At 37.6% G+C, this 17374-nt stretch overlaps 1 protein-coding gene across 1 annotated transcript; it reads left to right on the top strand.

The window, feature by feature from the left end:
• Positions 1–8257: 8257 nt before the first annotated feature.
• LOC124162200 (venom serine protease inhibitor-like) lies at positions 8258–11437 on the top strand. Its single transcript, XM_046538640.1, has 2 exons — positions 8258–9525; positions 10861–11437. The coding sequence occupies exons 1-2, from the start codon at positions 9471–9473 to the stop codon at positions 11241–11243; spliced, it is 438 nt and encodes a 145-aa protein (XP_046394596.1). The 5' UTR covers positions 8258–9470; the 3' UTR covers positions 11244–11437.
• The last annotated feature ends 5937 nt before the right edge of the window (positions 11438–17374 follow it).

The following is a 17374-nucleotide window of genomic DNA, read 5'->3' as shown; positions in this document are numbered from 1 at the left end:
AAATGAAAACTATTTTTCCATATGGAAGTAGAAATAATTAATTAGAACGCGATGGAAAAAAGTCTCATTATTGAATATTGCATTTTTATCATAATCAAGCTAGTTTGCAAAATTTTAACGCAACGACGAGAAGTGGACTGTAAATCCATTAAAAGATTCCAAAGATGAAAGTTAAGAAAATAGAAAGACGAAGCAAGTTAAGAAAAATCGTGTAAAATATTGGTCAACGAGCCCATTGCCACAGAGGCTTTGAGTCACAATTACCCCAACGGTGCCTTCATCACGGCAAACATGGCTTTACACCAATCGAGCAAGAAAAAGAAGGTTAACTTTCCCACAAACCCAAAAAGTTAGCGCTGAAATTGTTTCTTACTAGCACCAACAACCCACTGATTCATCGAAAATATATGCTTGGATGCATCCGCTCACATTAAACTGAGATAGTGAAGGGGAAAAACGCCAAACAAGGGGGGGATTTTGAGGGGTAAAGAGCTTATAGAAATTTGTAAATGTAATCAATTTCACTTAATTGGATTCCCATTTATTATATAATAGTGTGAGAATTAGTAACATAACTTAGAAAAGCCGTAAAATTTACCGTTATGAACCATTTCTCTTAAATTGTTTCTTGGGGAGGTCCCGGCACCTCTCACTTATCCTGGCGGGTATTCCATACCCCCCAGACTCTCCAGTATTAGCTGCGCCAGAAACCCCCACCCTAGCCTTAATTCTTAGCTGTGCCCCTGGTGCCAAATGCCATCCATCGTTGCAGTCATTCCAAGCATATCACGGTGGGAAACGTTAAGACCTTATAGTATTTCACACGCTCCTCAAAAAGAGAACAACTCAAGCTCTCTTATAATTGAATTTATCATAAAAGCCCCTATTTCATGATGATCAATCACCCATGAGAAATAATTTCTTTTTTCATTATTATCCCTGATTCAGTTTTAGCTCGTATTAATTTAAATATAACGGGGCTAGCCACGGTTAAAAATTAAGGGAGTCACCCGCAATACATAAAATTTGCGAAAATTGCACAGAGGAAAAACATTCGCCTTGACGGGAATTCAAACTCGGATCTTCTCACTTCCGGTCGAATGCCTTAGCCAGTTAAACTAACGAGACGTCTTTCACCTCTGTGGAAATTTGTGAAGTATACCAGGCAAGATGATTGCCCAGAATATTCTATAAATTTCAGTAGCTTAATAGGCTAAAGCACTCGACCGGAAATTGGTAGATCCGGGTTTGAATCCCGGTAAAAGCGAATGATTTTTTTCCCTGAGGAATGTTTGCTTAGCTAATATCAGTCTGAATATGCTATTTATGTTAATTCGTTCCCATTTCACCACCATGGATCTAAAGTAAAAAGCACGCGTGTTATTCGATGCTGGCTTCAAATACCCACATTCATAATTTTCAAGGATATAGAACGTACGTAAAAATATAATTAGCACTAATTTGTAAAAAAAATTAACTCTGAAATTACATAAAAATTGTTTCTTTTTAAATATGGTATTCTGTCTAAAATGACCTGAAAATGAACGTTAATGGCCAGACCATTAACCTGAATGGCCATTAAAAACACATTTCCTCAATTGTTTCACTGGAGTTTCGAATGAATAAGCTAAGAAGTTCAGAATGATTTAACATTGTCAGCATATGGTAACGCTTTGCGGGTTGTTTAGGCATAGGTACCCTGACTAAAATTACATACATCGAGCGCCGCTAATCCTTCTCTTACGTGCCGCTCAATAATTCGACCGAACAAAAGAAGAATCATCGAAAATCGGTTGCCATAATTCCGTTTTGCCAGATGCTATCGACGGGCCCCGTCTGAATACTACTCTTTCGCTGTTTTGTGCCGTTATCAGGGGCAGCAGGACTGTGGCCGCTGCGTGCGGACCGGTCAGCGAACGCTGCCCTCGATATACTCGAAAAGAATGGGCAGGTCCGTCCGTCCACCCAGAGAGACTCGTTAGCGCTTTGGATTGAAAAGGATTTCCGGTCGAGTGAGCAGGGATCCGATGGATGAACAGCAAGCCAGCGTCCTCAAAGGGCTGCTCGGACACATTTACGTGTGACAACGGCGACGGGGGTTGGTCAACAATGAGGGGTGTGGGGGGAGAGAAATAGTGCCGCCACCCTTTGGCTACTTTTTTTTATGTGCTCGAGAGTAGATGAGAGAAAAACGAGGGAGCACACAACCTCCCCCTCCATCCCCCAGCTTACACCACCCCTCCACCGATCCCGTGTCACGTGACGGGTGTGTGTTGAGCAACAATGAGCATCGGCAGGAAGGCGATAAACTCCAACCCCCCCCCCCCCTTTCCACCATTCCCTTGCTCTGCATTCATTTCCCCACTCCTCCGATCGCGGAGTGGGGCTAAAAGGTCGACCCTGTGGTACGAACACACAACTCTATAGAGTGTCTGCTGGCCTTCTTTCATTTAACTGCATACACACAACTTTGGGCCATTTGGCCCTTTCAAGTGTTAAGCGAACGTGTGGGTATTCTTGATATGCACCTCACCCGGACGCCCAGCCTTGTTCCTATTGGAAATTTACACAAATTCAAAGCAGAGGCGTACCCAAAAATTCACCAGAAAGAGATGAAAATTGCGGCATTGGTTAAAAAAAATTCTAAGTTTTGCCAAAAATGTTTTTAAAATATTGGTGCCAGTTCGTCACGTGGCATGCTGAACGAGGGAATACCTTCAGTCTCAGAGACAGGTTGGCATTTCTAGATATGCAGCTCACCCAAATAGCTAACTGTTTTCCTATTGAAATGTTACTCATATTCAAAACGGAGGCGTCCCCAAACATTTCGCCAGAATGTGATGAAAACTGCAGCATTGGTCGATTAAAAAAATGCATTCTAAGTTTTGATTAAAAAAAAGGTCGGCGCAATATTACCACGTGGTAAAAATGGAAATTCCTTCTGTCTCGAGGACAGGTTGAAAGTTCTTGATATGCAGATCACCCAAACAAACAACCGTGTTCCTGTAGGAAATTTACTCAAATTCAGAGTACAGTTGTGCCCAAAAATAAATTGTATCAGAAAGAGATGATAACTGCAGTATTGGTTAATTGAAGATATTTTAAGTTTTGATTAAAAAAATTATCGGTGATAATTCAATGATAGTTTCCACCAAATCATCCCTGAACGCAATCCATCCACTGTCTGAATTCGATTGCTCTTTTGGAGGAACAAGTGGACTATTTGCAACCGGGATCCCGACGCTGGAATCAAAATTCTGTGCATCATTCATCATTTCTAAATAATGCTTGGAAAGTTTTCCGAAATGGTATCGTTTGCCATTAAAATATTTTTGTCAATCCATATCCAACGATTGCAAAAAGTCAGCCGTGTGTGTATTTGCACTTGGTGTGCCTACCAGCTTGAGCACGAGGTATTTTTAAATGACAAACCATTCTCTAAAAATTTCACTCGCGCTAGGGTATTGTGGAATTCTTGCCTAGAGGGGATTTGGAAATCACTGACTAGCATCCCTTCCCGACTTTGTTCCCTTTTCATCGCCATTTTTACTCCTATCCTGAATATTTGACATCACTCTGACATTTAAGCCAAAATTCTGAACGTTTTTACCACTGCACATGGTTCTTGACAAGTATTAGTGTATATGAGTATACCAAAGCTACAATTGTTCGAGCGACTAACTGTAAATTCTAATCTATATCTTTAAGTGAAGCAAAGTTCTACAGGACTCCAATCGTTTTGCATCAATATTATATAAACACACCTAACAGCGTTTGTATTCGGCAGCTTGCGCCAATGAAAATTGAAGACTTTTGAACGTCTATGAGTATTCTTCATAGATACGTTCTCCATGCATAAATGCATTTGACTGAAAATAGAAAAACCCGATTTTACATATACAAAATGAATCCATTCCGTTGTCTTTGAATACGATAATGGATAAAGGTATCCTCTTCTTGGCTCTTTTCCGAGTAAATCGAATAAAAAATCAATATTTTTCAATTGAGTTGTGTATTGAAGCGGAGATTGCAAACTTTATACCATTCACACCAAACACCCTGTTATCAACGCGGTAACAATCTGATACTGACTTCATAACACACTCCTTTATAAAACCAAAGGAGTATCAGTGGGAAGGATCAAAGGAAACAAAAGTGAAACTAGCTGATTCGGTAATACAAGGAATGTAATTAGATTTCAATGAGACCCGAAACCGCAATTAATTTAAGTAATTCGTTACATGAAAGGTAAAGATTAGTAGGTACGAAAATGAAGTCGTCCTCGTTCAGCCATTATCTCATCATTTGAAAATAAAAAAATCTGCGAAAGTTGCTGCAGACTTTTCATGACTTGGTGACTTAATTAAAGTTCCGGTTCATTAACTCGTTCGGGCATAACCGCCCATTGATGTAAGGAATGCCTCAAAACAGTGTAAACAACAAAGCACCATTTTTTGTTGCAACAACAGCGCCACCCGATTATTATCAATCCACGAATTATGCTTTAAAATTTGGGCAGGTGCGAGTCATTTGTTTGTATTATTCACTCTACTGTGGGCTCTGAGTTCATATTTTAACGCATTGCTGATTTCAAGCCGTATTTTGCCTGCGTATAATCTCTCACCCAAGGTTAATGCCTTCGGTGTGTCTTCGAACCAATGGACTTAGCTTCATTAGGCAACGGGACATTAAGTTTGCGAAGTACCTTTTCTCTTTCGATTAGAGCCGTTTGTAAGGCCGACGAGTATCGAGAAGCGGCGACACACACGGCATGAGTCCGTGACGTCACCAAATTATTTCCAAAGGGTCAAGACCATCGAATCACTGCCGCTAATAGATCGAGAAGTAGTTTAGAGATACGGAAAATACGGGTCGCTTTATTTGTCAAACTTTTTCACAAGCAATAATGAAAGAATACTGTTGTACGAGTCTATTCTGAAACGAGAGAGTTTACGAAGCACATAGAGGCTCTTAATTGGGATAAAAACCTAATGATCCCTAGGCGCGATTTGTAGTTCAAGGATCCAGCGCCGCTAGGAATGCAACTCAAAAATATCTCCATTATATGCATCCAAATTTTTCGCCGAAAGCATGATTGGCGTCCCTATGGTTAGCAGCTGAAATCATTGAAAACGTAATTGGAAGAGCAATGGAAAAATAATAAGATAAACAACGATACTGCCGCAGTAAATGGTATTTAAAATGAATACTGATGCTGAAGGGTGGCAGTAAAAATACACCCACAAATCTGGATGCATAAATTAAGCGATGGGTCGCTAATTCACGGGTGTCAGTTTCACATTCGATTGAAGCCATCCCTACTAAATTGTCACTGAAGCATAGTTTTCTGATCAAAGCGGGTGACTCAGGGCACATACTGATAGCGAGAAATTTGCTCAGCAATGGTTTTTTCTTTATTGAACTGTACCCTCACCTATTATATGAACTTTGAATAGTAGCATATGGTAAAGCCACCATCCAAGAAACAAGTGTATGATATTTAAATAATTAAATTAATATTTTTCCCAATCATATTTGACTTTTCCATGGCATCCCGAAAGTTTGTTCGCTTATCTCCTTCGTTCAATAATTTGGTATGCAGCTCGTTCCATATTAGCTATCTCAAACTTTTTTTTCCAATATGCCTTCTCTCAATATGCTTTCACGCAAAAAGAAGGGACCGGCAACCTTTTGATACCTTTTAATACATGTGCAAATCTCCACGTGACTGCGGACAGCATTGTAAATATCCCTTCTCTAGGTATTTGCCTCGGTCTTCTAGCACTTTTTCACCAATGTAGTTTCCTGGATGGAACTTTAGCTATTTCTTCCACCGTAGGCAGGAGAAGAACATGGGTTCTTATTATACATATGCCTATTCGTATGAAAATTCCATTCTACTTCTGCCTCTCCTTCGTTTACTCAGCATTCTGCTCTCTCATTTTGTTTTCAACATCCCCTCCCCGCTCATTACTCGCTCCATCCATACCTTCTTTCTCCTCCGTATCTCACCTGGAAGCTGCTTCTCCTCATCCATCATGTCCAGCACTTCGTGGTTCATCCTCCTCTTCGTCAAATTCACCTTCTCGTAGAATAGTTTATAACAGTGCCGATGAAAGCGCAGCGCGCACTGCTATGGGTGTCTTTAATTCATCCCTCATCAGTTTCTTCCTCCGTGCGCAACCGCTAGACCCACTAGCTACTTTAGTTCGGACTTATCCTAAACCCTCACTCTATTCCAAAGGGACCCATCTCCTTAGCTGGCACAATAATTAAACTCGGCAGTTACAGCAATAAAAATGAATGCTTAAGAGTGAGTTACAGTGGATACTAAATGGTTTTATGAATGATTTAGGACTGCAGACGGTTTTATGAATGGTTTTGGATGCCATACTAGATCTTTGAAGGCATATGAAATGCATACATTTGTTCTCATTTGTGTTTTCTATGGTGAAACTCAAACCTCGGATTACGTCAAAACTGACGATTTATTTAAAGCTCAAGTTCACAAGATTAGCAAAAGATGCGGTTGATCAATGTGGGCTCTGTTGCCTTCACGTAAAAACGTTACAGAGACCTCTTGTTTTTTTCATCCGCAGGTAAACGACGCATCTATGGTGGGCGCGATGGCCGATCAGAGAGAGAGAGAGAGGCAACGTGTGGAGAGGGAGCTCACTGGGAATGCGACGCGTGTCCCCGCACGGCACGGGTTCCGTGATAACCGAGCCGTGTTGTCAGACTGGTTCGTTGTCGACGAAACCTGCAAGGTGCGGGGAAGCCGATGCGATCACGCAATGAGATCCTGCTCCAAACGGTTTGATCCGCATTGATCTGTACGACCAAATAATCCATGGATTAACCCAACGGCTCCATGAGGGATGCTTACAAGACTACAGAAGCATTTACATCTGATCCAACTTTATGACTAAGGATGTGGTGTACCACGTGGTAACTAGCAAAATTTAAAACCACGGGTACATTCTCCATTACTACCCAGATAAAAAGTATACTTAGAAGTCTACGACCTGTTTATGTAATACTTTTAACTGATTCAGGTTTGAATTTATACCTACTAAGACCTTATTTTCAAGCAAGGCAATTTTTTCATGAAAATATATCCTAGGTAATATTCACAAATAAAAAGTATACTTTGAACCTTACGACCTTTACATTTGGCCCGAGTCGCTGGCTACGTGTGTTCTGTGGTAACTGGCAAATTCTGAAGTCTAAGGTACATTTTCCATTACTGCCCAGATAAAAAGTATACTTTGAAGTCTAAGACCTGTTTATATCGACATTTTTAACCTATTCGGGATATAATTTTACAAACTAAGACCTTATTTTCAAGCAAAGTAAAATTTGTATCCTAAATTATTCGATTTAATATTCATACTTTTAGCCGTATTATCCAAATCGGTTATGCTAGGATATACTGAACTTTTAGGTCTACGACCTGTTTCTACTAACATTTTTGACGCATTCGGCATTAAATTTATACAAATCCAGAACTTATTTTCACGCAGAGTAAAATTTTTAGTTTAAAATATTCTGGGTAATATTCACACCTGTCGACGCAATATCCAGATTGGTTATAATTACATTTAGCACATACTGAGCTTTGAAGTCTACGATCTGTTTAATTCAACATTTTTAACGCATTCAGGATTGAATTGATGCAAACTAAGGCCTCATTTTCAAGCAGAGTAAAATTTTCACTCCAAAATATTCAAGTTAATATTCATATCTTTAGCCACATTATCCGAATTGATATATTTAGCTAGTCTAGTGAAAATTTTCATCAATGAAAATAATTAACATTTATTTACATAGGCATCCTCAACTACAGCAATAAAATATTAAAACAAGTCCCACTTACGAGAATGGTTGTGACACTGACAAGCGCATTTGGCTATACCATCCCGGCAATATAAAAGACAGCTACCGATTTATAAGGTAAACTGTTGAAATCGGGGATAGTATATCAGGTTGTATTAAAGTTCAATTCTCAAAATTTACTGATTGGTATTAGTGGGTAGGATATTTCAGCCAGCTTTCAGTCAAGGTCACAAGAGTGCAGTGGGGCCAGTACAGAGAATTTTAGGAAGTCTATTGACACTTTATTAGTACCATGGAAAATATATGGAAGTGAACTCTGAAACATTTTCGCAACAAATGTTACGAAATGCATGCATAAATAATATAACTATTTTAAAATACAATAATAATAGTAATAATGTATAAAAATATTTTTATAAAAGCCAAAGTTTTTATCGCTAACATAAAATCATGAAGTCAATTTTTTTTCAATCAATTTTTCAATGAACTTCGAAGTAAACAAATATGTTGTCATGACTCTATCATTCTCGTTACTTTAAATGGTCGGATTTTGGTGGAAAAGTTTAGAACAAATCTCCATATTTAACTTTAAATTCTGAATAACAATTGAGATACAGTTAAAATAATAAATAAAAGTGCTGGAATATTGCGCTGCTATCTGGTTCTGAATAATCCTGAAAATTTTAGCTTGATAACTAATCGGAAAGTGGGTTAGCATTAAGCTGCTAGATTTGACCCGGACAAAATGAAAAACAACAAAGCGAGTTCGTAAAAACGTTATAAAATAATCACCAAGTCCCGAATTCGGTACAACTGGTCGGCTGCATAACGAAGCTGAAGATAAAAACAGCTTCAATTTCAGGTGCGCAAATCATTCTTACGAGGAGGAGAATGAAAATGTGTAAACATAGCTTTAAAGGATTATGTACGAATCACACAATGCGAACGATTTTTTAAAAAAAATGAGTCAATTCTAACCTGTGTTGGATGTCCATCAGAATTTTTTTGGTATCTTTTTCCAACAAACCTACCCACGGTAATTTCACATAGGTATTTCAAGAGGGTGAATGAATTCTCCTTGCATAAACACAATATGATCCTATACATCGCTCGTGACTACTAAGAATAAAGTTAAATATTAATACATTTAGGGCAAATTATGTAGTTTCTATACAACTGCAGCTGGAATAGAGTTAATTCACAGGTCCTACTCGTAGAATCCTTGGAAATCCTAAACCTGTCCCAACATGCCTCATAGGTAGTAGGATTAACGTTTCCTTAGGCAAAAATAAATTATTTGGCTCATGCAGACTTTCAGTAAATATCTTCGTCATACATTTTAACTACTAATTAAAGGATAGCGCCTAAAAGTTGATCCAAATTGATAATTTTACTGAAGTGATATAATTCATGCTAACGATAAGCTCCGTCACTATCTGCCAGCTCGGTTTAACCTGATGCGAACGCAAAGTTTGGCTAGCCTTGGACTTTTCCCAAGAATTTCAGGCAAAATTTTCTTTCACCCTTCCACTTGTAAAATGGGAGATAAGAAGGGATGATATAAGGTTCGCACAAAGTTGTTGGACAAGCAGACGACAGGACAACAGGGAACACGTCGGAACTCGAGCTCAGTCATGAGGATCGCACTTTTTGTTGCTTCGGCATTGGCTTTTGCGGCAGTCAACGCGGGTGAGTTGTCCTTCAAAGAAGCGCAAGATGACCTTTTTTGTTTCAATCTTTTCTTGAACCAATTCTTTGGGCAATCTTTTCACCTATCTAAAAATACCACAGCGCAATCTTTTACGGAAATTAATGGCGCAACTGAGAAACTTTCCCCAATAAGAGCAATCAGGAACGTGGCTTAATTACTTCGGTTCATTCCATCGCATGGTCATTGGTACGGAGTGCGAATATTTAGTGGTGATCTTTATTCTAATCCATTACTATTAGTCATATTGAATATTTCATATTGAATTTATTGGACTAGTATAGCTTGTTGAAAATACATAAACAAAAGGCAACCCATTATGTTGCCGCAAGCCAAGCCAGCAATATTCAGAAGTCGCAGCTAACAGTAGCTTATGGAAAAACACGGAAACACTCATTGACAAGTTAAAAAATTTCGCGGCTTCGGAAGATTAGCTTCCTTAGGCACAATTTTTTTGTCATTCTTGACATTGCTCCCTAGATTTATAGGTATTTCGGTCTTTTTCTATGTTTTCGTCTGAATTTTGTAATGCATGTACGTGAAAAAAGGTTAAGACTCAATTTTTAAACAGTATGTTAATATTAACCAATTTCTTTTTTCTTTTCTTTGCTATGTTGATCTTAATTTTTTAATGTTGCCTCCAAGTATAGGTCGAAGAATGATTTGCAAAATTATTTGCCGACTTTTCGATATACGTTTAGTATCTTCTTCAGGACTATGAATAAATATGATTACATTAAAATAATACATGATGCCATGAAATATAATTATAATGTTTTTACTATAGTAAAATAAACAATAAATAGAATCCAATTGCGCAAAAATTGATCATATTCATTCATACCCTTGCAGAAGATCTTTAAAAATGTATCGAAACGTTGGCCAAAACTTTGCATATCATGCTTAGACTATACTCGGAGGCGGTGATCAACATGTGAATCATAATTGCATTAACATAAAAATTAATCTCCTCATCTTTTCTCAAAGAGCCTCTGCGTTATCTTCGGATATAGAGAGTCAAAGTGTAATATACAAAGTAAATGTTCTTTTTCTATTCCGTGGTTCCAAAAAGTGAAGACTCAAATCTTAAACGGTGTCTAAATCATAGTAGAATCCTCTTTAAAGTGAATGCACTCATTTTTTCTCAAAGAGCCACAGCGCTGTTTACAGAAATAAAAAGTCAAAGTGGAACATAATAAGTGAATTGTCTTTTTCTGTTCTGTGTATGCAAAAATTGAAGTCTAAAATTTTAATCAGATTGTAAACCATAATATTGCATCCTTTTCAAAAATTAATCTTTTCATCTTCTCTCAAAGAGCCACAGATGAATACGTTCCAGGCGGTAGCCGGCCCTAACCTCGCGGCAGCTAACACGGCAAATTTTGACTTGGCAAGTCTCTTCTCCGGCCCTGTCTCCGGCAACCCCCGCTGCCGTAGGAATGAGATATTCCTCACGTGCGGTTCAAGGTGCACGATTACCTGCGGCAACTTCCTGCAAACGACGACGACTTGCCCGACTGGGTGTAGGCCAGGATGCTTCTGCGTTGGAGGAACGGTGCGAGACGAACTCAACGGGGGATTGTGCGTGAATCCGCTCCGCTGCAGGAGATGGAGGATTCGCCCAATCCGTGACAGAAGCAGTAGTGAGGAGGACAGCCGAAGCAGCAACGAACGCAGAAAACATCGCAGCAATAACTAACAATCCGTCGCAATCCACACGAAAACAAAGAGTAAGAGACAATCCTTGGGCGAAAGTTCATGGGTACTAGAAGAGGTCGGATTGAAAATAAAATAAAAACTACAAAGGAACTGAAAGGACTGAGATGAGTCGCCAGTCTTGGGTTGTGTTACCGTGAAATATTTTCTCTTCCTGAAATAAAAATTTCCAATATATTTTAGTATTTTATTTAGAAAACAAAAACTTCATTTTCCTTCCAATGGAAAATATGGTATCTTGCTCTTCTCCGTAGGCAGTAGTGAGGAGGACAGACGAAGAAGCTACGAACGCCGATAGAATTACAGCAAAAACTAAGAATCCATCACAATCCAAACAAAAGCAGAGAGTTAGTGACTCCTTATGCGAAAGTTTAAGGGTACTACAAGAAGACCGATAAAAATTAAATAAAAACTACTAAGGGACTAAAACGACTGAGATATATCGCCAATCTCGCGTTGTTTGTCCGAGCAATAATAAATCTTCCTGAAGTCAAAATTTGAAATGCAGTGACCCTAAAAAATTGAAACCTCATTTTCCTTCGAATGAAAAACATGATTGCTTTTTCTTCTCCATCAGGGGTGGCAGTAAAGACATAGCCGAAGCAGTTACAAATAGGTGATAGAATTAGCGGAGAAACTAAATCCATCACAATCCGCACAAAAGCAAAGAGTTAGAGTATCCTTTGGCGAAAGTTTAAGGATATTACAATTGGACCGATGAAAATTAAATGAAAAATACTAAGAAACGGAAGAATTGTTAAGACTGAAATAAGTCTAAAATATTAGGACGTTTGTCCGTGCAATATTTTCTCTTCCTGAAATAAATGTCAAATATTTTTTAGTGTTTTATTGAACAAAATATTTAACCTAAAATGAAGTATAGTACCCTCGTTTTCCCTCGAATGGAAAATATATGGTAGCATATCCTTCTCCAGTTGTAAGGAGGATAGCCGAAGCAGCCATGGAAGCCGAAATAATAACAGCAAAAACTAAGAATCCATCACAATCTAAACAAAAGCAGAGAGTTAGACACTCCTTATGCGAAAGTTTATGGGTACTACAAGAAGACCAATGAAAATAAAATAAAAAATACCAAAGAATGAAGAAATTGTAAGGACTGCGATAAGTCTAAAATATTGGGTTGTTTTGTCCATGCAATATTTTATTTTTATGAAATAAAAAGTCAAATGCAGTAAACTTTTTATTTTTAAATTTGAAACCTCAATTTCCTTTGAATGGAAAATATGATATATAGCTTTTTCTTCTCGATAAAATTTTTCTTATGAATCAATAGGTATATTTACCGAGAATTTTTGACGACGTACACTAAAGGAGCCTAGACGATTTCCCTTGAAATGCAAGAAAATCCAAGGTAGCAGATGTTCAATCTCAGCTTCATAGGTGTCAAACTTCCTTCTCCCACCATGAAAATTCTGATCCGTAAAAATAATGATCTCAAAAAATGACCAGAAGGATGTGGCGGTAAGTTCTTTACCCTGTGATACCTCGTAAATAATGGATTTTTACTTAGGGTGTCCACGGTCATTCCCGATATACACTCACTTTTATTTTCCCTATTCCACGGTATGTCAAGCATTCCGCTCAATACGTTACCAAGTCATAACCTTAGGTTTTAATCCTCCATTTCCAACCCACCGTTCACCTGCATCTTTCTTTCCATAAGCTGAAATTTTTTATGCATATTTCCACCTTTCTCTGTCAGTAGAGCTGTAGAGATGAAGATATCTAAACATTTTTCTGGTACCAAAAGTATTTATGGCCGTAAAATTCTTAAATAATCAAAAGTTACTGGATTCAATAAAAAAATACTATTCACAAAATTTCGAGGAGGAACGTTAAGGTCCCCTATTCTTATTTTGATTTTGTTTTCATACAGGATTTTGAATTTTCCCCCACCTAGGTTATAAATTAGAAATTAAGGAATGAAAATGTTGAGGAGAAAACAATTATTTGTGAAAATAATGCAGAAATTCATATGGTGTTCAAAATACGGATCCATTTGCTCATCTATAGAAAGGTTAAGAGAAAAAATTCCCAACTGCAAAAATTAGCATTCAACATTGTAAATATTGGTCTCAGCTTTGCAAATTTGTCCGATTTGTCGAGAAAAAAGGTGGATATTTTCCTTTATCTCTTTCTACTCATAGTTTGACGAACTAATTCAACCCATTTACCTTTATAATATCTATAGACAAATACAAATCCTGCTGCGGGAGCATATGATAACCAGAGAGAATCAAAATCTCAAGAAACTTTTCATGCCTGCAATACTAATTGTAACTGATGCCTATTGCTATCAGTAACATACCTTTTTTGAAAAATATACCATTTCCTCCAAACCTCATCATCAAGAAAGAGGAGGAAAATATCAGATGGAGACATAATTCCAAATTCACGTCTTATTTATTCGTCATATTCCTTCTCTTTAGATATTGGACGACACAAAAACTTTGTATCAATATCCTTTTTCCATTTTGGAAAATTAGTCCCTTTTATCAGACGACTGGATATCTTTTTTGGTATACTGATGGCCTTCCTTCTTCTTCTTGCGCACCTAGCCGGTGCTCCACTATACCATCGCCTCGATTCGTTTCCAATGTTACCGCGATGTCATTGTTAATTGGCTTCGCAGTTCATATGTTATCACCGATGTCTTCTTCATCAGTCAAGTTCTTAACGTCTGGCGATATTTAGACAACATCCGTGGCGTCATCCACAGAATCCAGGGTTTCCTCTAGAGTGGTCAAGATATCTTGAGTGGACACACACCTTCTTTTATTATCCATCTACAGTAGTCTCGGAAAATTTGATGCAATGAAAAAGATAATTTTTTCACTCCTACGTTGCCTGAAACGTTGATCTTGAAGCTGTGGGATCATCCAGTTACACCCGTCATACCTAACGAATGCGTATAGACCTATGAGACTAACTTCTTGAAGCTTTCTTCTAGAATTGGGAGGTGAGATCCATTAATGCGTACATAGCAGTAATCCATTTCTGAACGACCAGCGCTGTTTGAGAAACTTACACACGGTTAAAAATCGATAGGTCTCGTGGCGGGGAATCGAGCTGCTCATTAGTACGCAATGACTAAATGAAGCCACATTTTAGAAGACGACAGCTGTGAGACCAATAAGATAAAAAAATATATTTCATGGTTTTTTAAAACCCAACAATGATTAAATTGATTCACCGAATAATTACAGGGTGGCGTACATTATTAGTGACTGAGGTTTGCTAGATTTGTCTCTTGGTACGGTACCCCAGTCCTAATCTGCCATACCCCCAAACGCCAAAGGTGCGAAAACGCACCATTATATACAAGTGTCAAAATTATACATCTCTAAATATATTATTTGATTTAAAAAAAATCAGAGTAATTAAGCAATAATAGTACATTTATAATACTAGAATTAGGATTCATAAATATTCTTAGTAAACTCGTAAAAAAATATTAAGTTGATAGACCTCGAAGAGCATGAAATTTAGTAAACTTGAAACTTTATAATTAAATAATAACGTCAAAATTTTTAAAGAAAATGGTTTTAAAAATGAGGTTCTCATCAAATGAATTAACAAGGAAAAACTATTGAATAACCGAGTGGATATTTTTTTACGAACTAATTAAAAAATGGTGCGTTTTCGCACCTTTGGCCGTAAATGGGTTAAAGGTATTGAATTATATTTATTCTTTTAGAAGAAACCAAATTTTACGAATATTATGCAACAAAAATGAAGTTCGCGATGAAAAAATATTTGACTTGACCGGGATTTGAAATCTGATCTCCGATTACCGGTAAAGCGTGGAAACTAATCACCAAGCCATCCCCTCATAGAAAATTTCAGGATGGGTTTTACCACAAAGTCACTTAATGCATGGAGTGCTTTACGAAAAATGTTTTATTGGAAAAATAACTTATTTATTATGTATAAGTGAAAATGTTGATATAAAATAAACCGGTTTGATTTGGGTTCAAATTATGGTGCCTTTCCTCTTCAGATGGTTACCTAACCCAATTTTTTTTGTATGGAGGGTCTAAATAAAACAAATCCTCATGGATTGAAGGTAGGATTAGGAGCTATCGTTGTTTCACATTTCTTGAAAATAATTCCCGATATTACTCAGCATCGGTAATTTTTTGAAAACTTCTCCTATACATGTTCCATGTTCCAAACACTGAAGGAAAGGCGATCCTTTGCAACTTGAACCATTCGGGAAAATAGAACTGGAAAGTGCCCGCTTGAAAACTCTAAAGCTTTTGGAAAAAGCCTCGAGGCTCAATTGTTTATGCTTTTGACGAGGAATCTGCATTGTTCGCGGTCAAATGGAATGAATCCTCTGTTGTAATTGTAGCCAGAAACACAGCCAATTTACCATTTGAAAGAAAAGGCATAACTATTCCCCAGCTTCTCGTTATTGGGGATTGCAATAATCCCATAGGTGGAGTATATATCACGATTATACAAACGCGATTTATAGAATCAAAATCAGAGGGAAAACGAGGTGGTGGCTATTGTTTACCAATTTACTGGAAAGTGTGTTTACTTATTCATGGAAAATCTATGGGAAGGCTAGTTGGCTCAAAATGTCTCCAATTGATTTCTCAAAGATCCACAAAGGTTAAGAAAAGACTTAGCTGTTTCACAAAATAAAATATATTTGCGACCGGTTTCGATACAGCGTATCATCATCTGCCAGATGATGATACGCTGTATCAAAACCGGTCGCAAATATATTTTATTTTGTGGAACAGCTAAGTCTTTTCTTAACCTTTGTGCATCATGAAGGAGTTTCACCATGTTACGCCAACCACCATCGCATCGCATTTCTCAAAGATGTTTTGGTGCACTAACGTCAATCAAAGGTGACCGATTCAGTATTGGCAATCACTAAGATATACATGCAGAAGGACCATCAAGCCCGAAAAAAGACAAACCTTCTCGTAATTATTTACTAGCAGACACTAAAGCAGATAATGCAGGTCATATTGTCGAGAAAAAGGCATCAAGCAAAAGGTGCAGGTAATGTAATAGGCACAATGCATATTTTTGGGTAAAATGTAATGTGCCCTAATATCCAAATAATTTTCATAAATACAGTCATTTTTTTATAGTATGAACGGTTACTTAATGATTTTAAATACTAATTTATGCGTTTCTATGTGTTTATAAATAAAACAGTGGAAAAGAAAAAGATTTTAGATTTTCACGGTATGTTAACCGAACTACCCACATTCCGCCAAAGGAGCGAAAACGCACCATTATTTTTCTGGTATAAATAAATTTTTTAGAGCCTCAAAATTTTCAAAATTTCTTTTCTAGTATCTATTAAGACTAAATATGATGATAAATTAAAAAATTTCTACCGAATATTAGCCTTGGCCGATAATGGGTTAGGTAGTACAGCACCCGTTTATTCATCGTTGCGTGGATTTGTCGGCCTACAAACATGTGCCTCCTTGTATGAATGTTTGGAAGCTTTCTCAATTCTGCCATTAAATCGGGATAAATTGTTTAATTGTTCGCAAATATGTAGGATATATATTTTTAATCCCTTTGATATGGAATATTAAGTATAAAAATACACCGTAAAGCAGTAAAACAGTCACTTACACCTCCGTGCATTAGACGACAAGCGCTCCCCAGACCACAACGCTTCCCCCGTGTTAAACAGTTAAATTCGTTGACGCAATGCTGTGAGCCTCGGAAGAGGTAACACCGCGAAGCAAGGTGTCATCTCAGCATACGCAGGTCATCATCAATGGTCAACAATACTGAGATTGGTTTGACGCATATTTCCTTTCAATTCTTCTATCAGCTAATCTTTTCACACCTGCGTGTTTCTTCCCTTTCGCACAACTTTCTCCTTGGCGTATTTAACTTTGCACCCGTGCGCGTGACTCCATACAAATTCACTTATTCTATGGATTGCTCATGTTCCTCCTTTATGAGAAGTCAATCATCATTTGGGATCTTTAGTGACTGAGCATCATAACAGCTCTATTAAGGCACTTGTGATACTTAAAAAATAACTAATTTTCCCACATGTTCAATCGATGCACGATTTCCTATATTCGGGCAATATAGCTTAAT

This window comes from Ischnura elegans, chromosome 7 (assembly GCF_921293095.1).
Source record: "Ischnura elegans chromosome 7, ioIscEleg1.1, whole genome shotgun sequence".
Classification (NCBI taxonomy): Eukaryota; Metazoa; Arthropoda; class Insecta; order Odonata; family Coenagrionidae; genus Ischnura; species Ischnura elegans.
This window is presented reverse-complemented; position numbering and strand designations above follow the sequence as displayed.

Bases quoted from the DNA above. Each gene is read 5' to 3' on its own strand.
- LOC124162200 (XM_046538640.1), top strand. From the start codon at position 9,471: ATGAGGATCGCACTTTTTGTTGCTTCGGCATTGGCTTTTGCGGCAGTC. The intron at 9,526-10,860 runs GTGAGTTGTCCT...CTTCTCTCAAAG, and splicing joins TTTTGCGGCAGTCAACGCGG to AGCCACAGATGAATACGTTC.